The sequence below is a fragment of the Perognathus longimembris genome, chromosome 28, assembly GCF_023159225.1.
Source record: "Perognathus longimembris pacificus isolate PPM17 chromosome 28, ASM2315922v1, whole genome shotgun sequence".
Classification (NCBI taxonomy): Eukaryota; Metazoa; Chordata; class Mammalia; order Rodentia; family Heteromyidae; genus Perognathus; species Perognathus longimembris.
Genome location: NC_063188.1, coordinates 99,874,113 through 99,885,268, shown reverse-complemented (window position 1 = coordinate 99,885,268; position 11,156 = coordinate 99,874,113). Strand labels below are relative to the sequence as shown.

At 40.6% G+C, this 11,156-nt stretch overlaps 1 protein-coding gene and 1 pseudogene across 1 annotated transcript in view; one reads left to right on the top strand and one right to left on the bottom strand.

Moving 5' to 3' along the window:
* The window catches only part of Phex (phosphate regulating endopeptidase homolog X-linked), a 217,686-nt gene that overhangs the window by 199,210 nt on the left and 7,320 nt on the right, over positions 1-11,156 (top strand). Inside the window, exons 18-20 of the mRNA XM_048335888.1 lie at positions 960-1,090; positions 9,436-9,501; positions 10,543-10,647. Of these exons, the coding sequence (XP_048191845.1) occupies positions 960-1,090; positions 9,436-9,501; positions 10,543-10,647 (302 nt within the window). The remainder of the gene's footprint in view (positions 1-959; positions 1,091-9,435; positions 9,502-10,542; positions 10,648-11,156) is intronic.
* On the bottom strand, positions 8,049-8,226 carry LOC125344460 (annotated as a pseudogene).

Genomic DNA, 11,156 nt, shown 5'->3' with positions numbered 1-11,156 from the left:
GCTACTCAGGAGGCTGAGATCTGAGGATCACTGTTTAAAGTCAGCCTAGGCAGGAAAGTCCATGGGACTCCCATCTCCAATTAACCACCACAAAGCTAGAAGTAAAGCTGTGACTCAAGTGGTAAAGCACTAGCCTTGAGCAAGAAAGATCAGGGCTTATGATAGGGTAACCCCTCTGTCCAACACCTTAATAATAACAATAAAATGATATTAAAAATAAAGAAAGCTTGGGGATAGCATTCAAGCCCTGAGTTCAAATCCCAGGACTGGCACAAAACTAAGAAAACAAAAACCTATGTCCTGAGTCCAGTAGTAACCTTGAATATAGCAGATAAAAGCACACAGACTGTTATTTTGAAGGGTATAGAGAAAATGAATAAATAAGCTTGTACCAAGAAATCATGTAGAACTAATCATTTATTCCCATTATGTCTTGGAGATTTCCATTTCTGTTCCAAGTACTCTTTTGAGAGTAACCTTCCTTGTCCAAGCAGGACAGATGGGTCTTTCAGCTACAGTGATCACTGTGGGATGATTCATAACTGAAGGTTTATATGTCTCTTGGTTCTTGGCAACTTGAAGGAAACTGGTTCCTACAGGCCTGTTGTCCTGTGGCGTAGATGACTCACTGGGTGATTCCATTATTCCTAGGGATTGTTTAGAATTGGATTCTGAATGAAAGCACTCCATTTCATGACCCAGAGAACATTTTGGGTCTGATGAGGTGAAAAGAGGGGATTCAAGATTGGAGAAGACTGGTACATGTGTAAAATGGATGAATCTCATTTCTAAAATTTGCTAATTAACCTGTGACACTGGAGAGAATGCAGGAGCTGTTCTCAGGAGGTGTCCTTTGCTGTGACTATATTTTGAAAGTTTATGAAGGTGAGGGAGGGGAAAGATGAATAGTTTAGTTTTCATAAATAACACCAATATCTTTTATCTTTCCTTTCTGCTAGGTAGAAAATATGATAAAAATGGAAACCTGGATCCTTGGTGGTCTATGGACTCAGAAGAAAAGTTTAAGGAAAAAACGAAGTGTATGATTAACCAGTATAGCAACTATTATTGGAAGAAGGCTGGCTTAAATGTGAGTACAACTGTGGTTAAGGGGGAAACTTGGGGGCTATTTTTTCTTTCTTTAGACATTAGCTTATGTTAGATTTTATTCTCAAAGTGTGCCTCAGAAATCAGCAGTTGCCTTTTGGGGGGAGTTTTTTTCTGAAATGCAAATTTTTGAGTTCAGCCCCAATGTCAACCCAGGCAGAAAAGTCCTTGAAATTCTATCTCCAATTAAGCAGAAAAAAAGTTTAGCTTGAAGCCTAGCTTAAGTTGTAGAGGTCATCCATGAGCAAACAAACTGAGTTAGTATGAGGCCCTGAGTTCTAGCTATGGTACTGACCAAGGAAAAAAATTATTACAGATGTGAAAATTTAAACTATCATTCATGTTATCTGTATCCCTCCAATATATTACCCATTCTTTGGACTTTGTATATGGTATCTGTTTTTGTTTGTTTCCATTTCCTGGATGTATATAGTTGTTTTTTTTTGGTCAGTCATGGGGCGTGGACTCTGGGCCTGGGCACTGCTCCTGAGCTTTTCAGCTTAAGGTGAGTGCTCAACCACTTGAGCCACAGCATCACTTCTGGTTTTCTGGTGGTTAATTGGAGGTAAGAGTCTCATGGACTTTCTGCCGGGGGTGGCCTTGAACTGTGATCTCAGATCTCAGCCTCCTGAGTAGCTAGGATTACAGGCACGAGCCACCAGCACCCGGCTTCCTATAGTGTCTTTTGACATACAGATTTTAAACATTTTGTTTTGTAAATTTAAGATATCTATTTCTCTTAAAATACTTTCCACATTTTAATTCTTAGTTAGAAGCACCTATATTATATATTGGGTCTCTTAGTCTTTCTGATAATGTTTTGTTATTCTGCTATTTTACATTTCAGTCTTTTAAAAAATTATCTTTATTGTTATTGTAGAGGTGATATACAACGAGGTTACAGTTACACGAATCGGGTAATGAGTACAATTCTTTCTGAACCATGTCTCCCCTTCCCTCTTTAATCTTCATGCATGTAAAATTTATTTTTTTCTGTGAAGTTTTATATGAAATTTAACCTACATTTTTCTTCCAACAGTATAGACAAGTGGTCAAGTATCATTAATTAAAATGTTTTTTCCATGAATAGAATGACAAAAATTTGAGTCTTTGGCTGGGACTTGTGGCTCAGTACTAGAACACTTATATACATGAAGCCCTGGGTTCCATTTGTAGCATTTCTAGAAAAATTAGAACCTCATGGTAGTTCAGAGAACAATAATGGTCAACAGAGGCTGGAGAGTAGCTGGGAAGAGGGTAGGGAGAGGTTATAAGTTGGTGCAATATTATTGTTGGGTTGAAGGATTACAATTTAATCCATAGCCATTCCATCTTAAATGCACTGGATCTTGCTGATCTCAGAAGGATTAATTTCTTGTGTTTTACTGCTCTGTAGGATGAATACAGTTGTTAGTAATGCATTGAGTAACTCAAATTTCTAGAAAAGAGGCCTTTGAATATAGCCACTTTGAAGAAATGGTGAGAGTTTAAGGTGAAGCTGTGCTAATTCCAGTGATTTAGTCATGACACAATATATACATAAATCTAAGCATCATTCCATATGCCACAAATAGATAAATACTATGTATTAGTCAAAGAAGTTAGAATCTCATATAAACTGAGATAAATTTTTAGATTTAGCAATTTAGGTGAGTGACTTAATATTCCTGAGTATCAGTGTCTTCAACTGGGAAATTCTGAATTCATTAGTTTGTTGTAAGAATTAAATGAGTAAAGTAATGAATAGAAAGTTCTCAGTCAGTGGTAGTTAATATTCCTGATCCTTTGTGGTATAGTCATAGTTTCTTACCCTAGGAGAAAAGAAACCAAAGTCTTTGGGCTGAAAAAACCAATTTAATAACACTTTTTTTAGACGAAGAAAATAAATTTTTCCTGGTGCTATTGTTGTGCCAAGTTGCAAGACCACCCCCAAGAAGACCACCGAGATTCAGACACTCCGAAATGCAAAAGCAAGGCAAGGCTTTATTTAACGAGCTGCCAACTCGGGCCTCGTCCTACCCACCGACACAGCGGAGGTTAGGAGGAAGCCCGGAGCTGTGATTACACAGGGCTTATAAAGGCAAAGAACAAGGTTACAACAATCAGCTGTGCAAGCAAGATTAGAACACAGGTACAAATCTGATTGGCTCAGGGTTCGATTCTAAAATGGGGTTCACGTGGTGGGGCCTGACTTCAAAGTCTGGCACCTCATTTCCCCCTTTTTCTTTTTGGTACCTTGGGAGCCAATCATGGCTCCATTCTGTCCATTTCAATGGCTTGCATGTCTAGGGGATGATATAGAGGTAAGGCATGGGCCAGTAGGGCCCAATGTAGTAAACAAATGGCCTGTCACCATTTCTTACAAGAATATTCTCTGTACCTCTTGCATGTCTCTAGTTTATCTTACAAGAATATTCTCTGTACCTCTGTTCTGCATGTCTCTAGTTTATCCTGCCTCATCTTCCCAAAAACAACTCTGGTCCCTTGATTTTAAAGGGGGGCTGATGGGTGAAGATCATCCATCTTCTGTAATTTCTTCAGGCTGACTCAGGGGCGTAGACCTTACCTAGCCAGGAACCTATAACCTTAGTCTCAGTCTAACTTTCTTTTCTTGAGACGAAGGCAAAGCGGCTGAGTTGGGTGCTTGGAGACCTCCCATGTTCCATCACGGTAGTTGTCATCCAGGGCAAAGGGGTCAGCTGGCCTGGCGTGGAAGCAATGAACCCAAGTGGCGATGCCGTCTAGGGTCCCTTCCACCGTGGTTAATCTGTTGATTGGGGGCATTGGCAAGCTGACAGGCCTTTAACAGATCTCAATAAGGACACAACACAATCTCAGGTCTACAAGCTTTCTTTCCTAAACAGATGTATCAGCTTAAAATTCTTACTGCCAGTCAGGGCTTTGAGTAAATGCGGGGGGTGAGATTTTAATCTATCCTCTCATTTGACAAACTTACCCTTACTAACCACTATCACAGATGACAGGCAAATTCCTGCCCAGTAGACAGACATGGGCATTGGAAAGGCATGCTTATGAACCATTCTTCTAGGACTTCCCGGCTTTAACTTTTGAAAGGCCAACAGTAGTGACTCTAGGATCTGACACCATCTCTGCCATCCAAGCAGTGGCTTACTGCCTCTGGATGCTCCATCACTTTTGTCCCAGGAGGAGTGACTTTCGACTTGGACTCAGGGCCTGAGTGCTGTCCCTCAGCTCTCCAGCTCAAGACTAGCACCGTACCACTTTTGAGCTCCACACCACTCCGTTCCCAGCACTCTGCTGGCTGATTAGAGACAAGTCTCTCACAGGGACCTTTCTTTGCCCGGGCTGGCTTCAAACCGCAGATTCAGATCAGTGAGTCTTATAAGAGGCCACTTTACTCCAATTAGAAGCAACAAGGTGGTCCACACAGAAGTAGTTTTTAAGCATGCTGTCTTACCTGGAACTTATTAAGGGTCAGTAGTAGATCTCGACAAACTTGTAGGAATCACCTGTGCTTCTCTGTGGGCCTGCTGGAAACTGTTACAAAAAACCTACAAAGAAGCTGGAATGGCAATTAAACATTTTGGTAGCCATAATTCTCCTTTTCTCACTTTGCAATAATTATTTAGGACAATTTTACTTCCAAATTTCTTCCAAAAGGCTACAAAAACAAAACAATTAATACAAAAGGAGGAAAACACACAGGCCTGAGAACAAGAAAAGCTACGAGTTGGAGATCTCCCAAGCTGGCCCACAACCTCCTACAAGAGTGCAGAAGGAACGGACCCGAGTTGGCCCACAACCTCCTGTAAGAAGGAGTGGACCCGAGTTGGCCCACAACCTCCTGCAAGGGTGCAGAAGGAGTGGACCCGAGTTACGAGTTGGAGATCTCCCAAGTTGGCCCACAACCTCCTGCCAGGGTACGGGAGGAGTGGACCCAAGTTGGCCCACAACCTCCTGCCAGATAAGCAGAAGGAGCAGACCCAAGTACAAGGTGGGCGGGTTGAGTCTCGTTTAGGAGGCCCTCCTGGTCAGTTCCGGCCAAAAACCAAACTGACTCGCGCCCTACAAGCAAAAGCAAAACAGACAAATTACAGGACAAGACAAATGAACAGTGCTGTTTTCTTACCTTCGGAGTCTGGGATCTCGGGGTCTCTGGGGCTATCCCGGACGAGCCCCCAAATGTTGTGCCAAGTTGCAAGACCACCCCCAAGAAGACCACCGAGATTCAGACACTCCGAAATGCAAAAGCAAGGCAAGGCTTTATTTAACGAGCTGCCAACTCGGGCCTCGTCCTACCCACCGACACAGCGGAGGTTAGGAGGAAGCCCGGAGCTGTGATTACACAGGGCTTATAAAGGCAAAGAACAAGGTTACAACAATCAGCTGTGCAAGCAAGATTAGAACACAGGTACAAATCTGATTGGCTCAGGGTTCGATTCTAAAATGGGGTTCACGTGGTGGGGCCTGACTTCAAAGTCTGGCACCTCACTATTAGCTGTATTAATGGAAGTTAGATTTTCCACTTAATGAAATGAATGTGATCTTTACATTCAACTGGAGAGGAGTCCATATTACTAGGTATGAACATATTTTACATAGGAGAAAATTGAGGTTCAAAGAGATTGATGCCCATAGATTACCTTTAGATCTATTTGACTCTAGGATCTATCTATGTTCTTTTCTCCATACCATGCTCTAGTTCTCTCATTTAAGTTCTTGTTATTTCCAGTCTTGGGGCTTGAACTCAGGGCCTGAGCACTGTCCCTGGCTTCTTTTTGCTTAAGACCAGCACTCTACCACTTGAGCCACAGCGCCACTTCCAGCTTTTTCTGTATATGTTGTGCTGAGAATCAAACCCAGGGCTTCATGCATGCTAGGCAAACACTCTACCACTAGGCCGTATTCCCAGCCCTCAGTGGACTATTCTTAAGCATCCATTTTATCTAAAGTGTCAGATATTGAAACTTAATTCTGACAAATGTGTCCCTTTGTCACAAAGATGATAGAAAGGGCATGCCTGTCTCAGCATAAATCCACCCCCAACCATCCCGAAACAGATTCATTCTCATTCTCACCGGCGAGTGAGTGGCTTCCTTTGAGCAGTAAAGCATCATGAGTCATGAGAGGCAAAACCTCAGGCCATGTTACTCTACTAAGATGACTTGGAGTACAAAGAGCCAGAGGGATAAGCTACTCTAAAAGCCCCTAATTTAAATAGAAATTTAAGAGTGAAAAAGGAGAGATTCATGTATAAGTGGATATAAACATAAACATAGCCAAGAAGACTTGAGAAGGTATGTCTTATAGAACAAAGGCTCTGAAGACAGAGGGCTGTCTTTAAATCCCTGCTCCACGTGATCAGTTTACTTAATCACTGTCTTAACATCAGGTTCATGAGAAGCCAAGTTCCAGAAGGGATTCTTTCGGTCAGTGATTTATTTGTTGGTTTTTTTTGGTGGTCCCACTGGGGCTCGAACCCAGGACATTCTGCGTGTAAAGCAGACTTGATAACTGCTACACTATGGAACTCACAGGTAAGTGATTTATTGAGAAAGTAGTTTTCTGAAAAAAACCTTTAAGGAAGTGAGAAAAACATGGTGGCTTCAGGGGAAATTTATTCCTACCCTGATCCCACAGAAGGTTCTGGAGCATGAATTACACCACAGAAATTGTTTAGCTCAGTGGCAAAGGGCTAGGTTGCTCCACATGTTTCATATGCCACTGGAAGATGGAGTATGAGCTCCTAGCAATCTCTAGATTAACTAAGATTAATCTTCCCAAGATCTTAGTAGCTACGGGAATGGGTATACAGTCCTAGTAGAAAAGGAGTTGTTATGGGGTTTCAAAAACATCTGCTACACACTCTGTGCTTCAGATCTTCATTTGTTAAACAAAGGCAGTAATAATAGTTCTTATCTTGATAGGATTACAGAAAGGAAAGAATAGATGTAAATCAAGAATGAAAATTAAATTGAGGAGGGTTCCTGGGTGATTGCAGTGAATAATGTTTACTAAAGATCCATTTTTATTGGTGTTGTTAGATACCTTGGTCAACTGGCTACCTTAAAAATAAAGAGTTGGTAGGATCCTTGCTTCAAAGTTTATAGTATGGTGTGCTAGTTTTCTGTGGCTGTTGTAACAAGTTACTAAAAACTTCATGGCTTAAAACAACATAAACTGGGGCTGGGACTATGGCCTAGTGGTAGAGTGCTTGCCTCATATACAAGAAGCCCTGGGTTCAATTCCTCACCACCTCATATATAGATAAACGACCAGAAGTGGCGCTGTGGCTCAAGTGGTAGAGTGCTAGGGACAGTGCTCAGGCCCTGAGTCCACACCTCTGGACTGGCAAAGAAACAAAACAAAACAAAAACATAAACTTACTATTGTACAGTTCTATATGCCAGAAGTATGACACATGTGTCACTGCCCTAACACGAAGTATCAACAAGTCTGTATTCTTTTCTAGAAGCAATAGGAGCAAATCTTTTCCTTGCATTTTCTAATTTTTAGAGGCTACCTCTGCATTCCTTGGCTCATGGCCCCAACAAATCCAGCAATGGCCAGTGGGTGCCACATTGTATCCTTCTGACACTCTCTTGCCTCATTTTTCTTCTTATAAGGACTCTAGATAATGTCTCTATTTTAAGATCCTTGACATATCAGTTGTTGTTTTTTTTGCTAGTCCTGGGACATGAACTCAGGGCCTGGGGCACTGTCCCTGAGCTTCTTGTTTTTATTAATTAATTTATTAATTTATTTTTTGGCCAGTCCTGGGCTGTGAACTCAGGGCCTGAGCACTGTCCCTGGCTTCTTTTTGCTCAAGGCTAACACTCTACCACTTGAGCCACAGTGCTACTTCCAGCTGTTTTCTGTTTATGTGGTGCTGAGGAATCGAACCCAGGGCTTCATGCATGCTAGGCAAGCACTCTGCCACTAAGCCACATTCCCCACCCCCGACATAACAGTTTTTAAAAGTCCCCTTTGTTACCGGGTGCTGGTGGCTCATGCCTGTAATCCTAACTACTCTGGAGGCTGGGATCTGAGGATCACAGTTTAGGAAAAGTTTGCAATTAGCAATAATCGCGCCTCGGATAAACCTCATTGGCTACGATTCTGCCACTGCGCAAAACTGAGGATCACAGTTTGAAGCCAGCCCTGATAGAAAAGTCCCTAATAGACTCTTATTTCAATGAAACACTCATCAAACAAACAAACAAACTAACGGAGCTGTGGCTCAAAGTGGTGGAGTACTAGCTTTGAGCAAAAAAAGAGCTGGGGGAACAGCAAACAGGCCCTGAATTCAAGCCCCATGACTGGAAAAAACATCCCCTTTGCCATTGTAGAGTAACATATTCTCAGGTTCTAGGGATTTGGAAGTAGATCACTTTGGGAAGCCATTATACTTCCTATTACAAACCAAGTAATAAATACTTTATGCTCTGTGGGTTGTGTAGTCTCTGTTACAGTTACTAAACTTCTCTCCTATTATACCAAGAAAAAAAACATAGTGTGCAAATGAATGGGTTTAGGTATTGTTCCAATAAAGCTTGATTTATACATCCTGGAGTTAGAATTTCATGTAATTTCTATGTGGCACAAGATATTTTCCTTTCAATTCTTCCCACCACAGCCATTGAAAAAAAATATTAAAATCTGGGCATAGTTTGAAGCATCTACAAAAATTAAAAAGCAAAACAACAGCTCAGGTTCAGCTTGTGGGCTATATAAATTTGGAACATTTTCGTGTTGTTTTAAGGAACGGTTCAGAAGAGTTTCTTCAACATGTTCGGCTGGGTGTTATACATACTGCAAGTGTTGACCTTGTGGTCTGTCCCACTTCTATTTGATTTTTGTTTCCAAAGAGAACTATCCTCCTTTTAATTTTTCACGGAAATTGCTGAGGGTAAAATGATAATGGTTGATCTTGAACTTCTCTTGTTCCTGTGTGGAAGGCAAATTTTGGGAAACACAGGCACAATGAGAAAGATACTCAAATTATGGGAGTTAATCAGAGAAAGTAATCCATGTATCGATATTACTGTATTTTCCCACTAAACCAGAGTGCTTGAGAATATTTGATTAGAGCTGGCTTCAATTGGTAAGATTAAAGAGATGAGTAAAAAGTAAATCTGAAATTATTATATTCAGAAGCATCTTGCTTGAGTTGGTTTGCCATCTCACAGGATGTTATGACTACCTCTGATTTATTGAGTATAATCTTCTTCCTCGCTATGGTATTTATACCTCTTGCCAAATGATAGTTGACCATGGATCTCTCTCTCTCTCTCTCTCTCTCTCTCTCTCTCTCTCTCTCTCTCTCTCTCTCTCTCTCTCTCCTAGGTAAAGGGGAAGAGGACCTTGGGAGAAAATATTGCTGATAATGGAGGTCTGCGAGAAGCTTTTAGGGTATGTATAGTTCCATTTACAGGATTAAAAAATTAAAGTATAAAACTCTATACTTCAATTTACATCATTGACATGTTCTTAAGGAGATGGGTATTCTGGAATCTGTGCAAATCAAATTGTATTTCCCAATTGACTTTATTATAGTCTATTAGATAAATAGAATTGCATTTTTCTTTTTAGGTTATAAATTCAAAAATTTGTTATCAAGAATCATATATTTAAAGAACAAATTCATATCAAAATATGCTATAGAAATTGCCTCAGGGCTAAGTTCCTATGAGTTTTACTTGACTACAACTGTTTCAATATCATTAGTTACAATTTTCTCTTAAAATACTAAGCTTCTAGGTTATGGCCAGAGGCTAGTAGTTGTTATATATTGGGCCAGCTAGGAGTGCATAACTATGGCTAAACAAGAAGAATAAGGATATCCGGAAAGATTTCATAAAGTTTAAATGTATTCACTTTAGAGATCAGGCTGTTACCTCAAGGTTTTATCCATCCTGTATTCTATTTAAATTATATTTTATGTTCATAACACGATGCTATAATAACAGGTCATGGCTTTTCCTGTTGACACACTTGATAATATATTGACTACCAAATTCGTTGCCATAACATCCTTGCCACAGTGCTAAATTTCTTTGTCCAATTTTGAAATAAAATGAACAGTTTTTTTCTCTATATATGTGGTGCTGGGGAATTGAACCCAGGGCTTCATGTATGCGAGACGAGCACTTTACCACTAGGCCACATTCCCAGCCCCCAGCAGCTTTTTTTTTTAAGAAGAGCTATTTGACATCTGAACACTTTGGCCTAGCCCCTTCAGTATGTATGGAGCATCTTGCCAGGTGCACCTGCGTTCCAGATGAGTGAAAAGACATTACTTTGCATTTCCAGGTGTTTGTTTTCTTAAGAGAGAACTTGACACAATGCCTTTTTGCACACAGCAGGAGTATGTGTTTGATATCTCTGTGCTGGATGAGAAAAGAGGAAAAACCATCGTGGAAGAGGCTCAACTTAGTCTGCTTCTCTCCCTAGGCTTACAGGAAGTGGATAAATGACAAAAGGCAAGGTGTTGAGGAACCCCTCCTCCCAGGCCTCACATTCACCAACAACCAGCTCTTCTTCCTGAGTTACGCTCATGTGAGTAAACTGAGCAGAGCACCCAAGATGAAATGTGGTACTTTAGCTTGTGTCTTTAAGGAAAAGACTGGAATAAAAGTTTCATGGTATCACTTGGATTTTAGCTAAAAATTGATCTTGCCAATTATTTCCAGGATAAATACCAGCTTCTTAATGTGCTATGGGACATAAATAAATAATGGATTGAATCAAGGTTTACTGGTATTTTAAATCAAGTGGATTACTGGCCCTATGGCAACTCACTTGATAGTTCTTCAATATTTCTTGACTTCTTAATGTATTCAATACTATCTCTAACTATTTCTAGTAACTTGTTCTTAGGGTTCCATGGCTTTCCTACATTTTTTTTCTTGTTTTCCTCACTTTCTGGCTTTATTCTGTCACTCTTAAACTATGGAGAAACCTCAGGGTTGGTTTCCCAACTATTAGATCAATATGTAAAGAGTACTGGAACAGAAAAAAGATAAAGGCAAAGGAAGTTGACAATGCATTGATAAAGGCTCTAATTT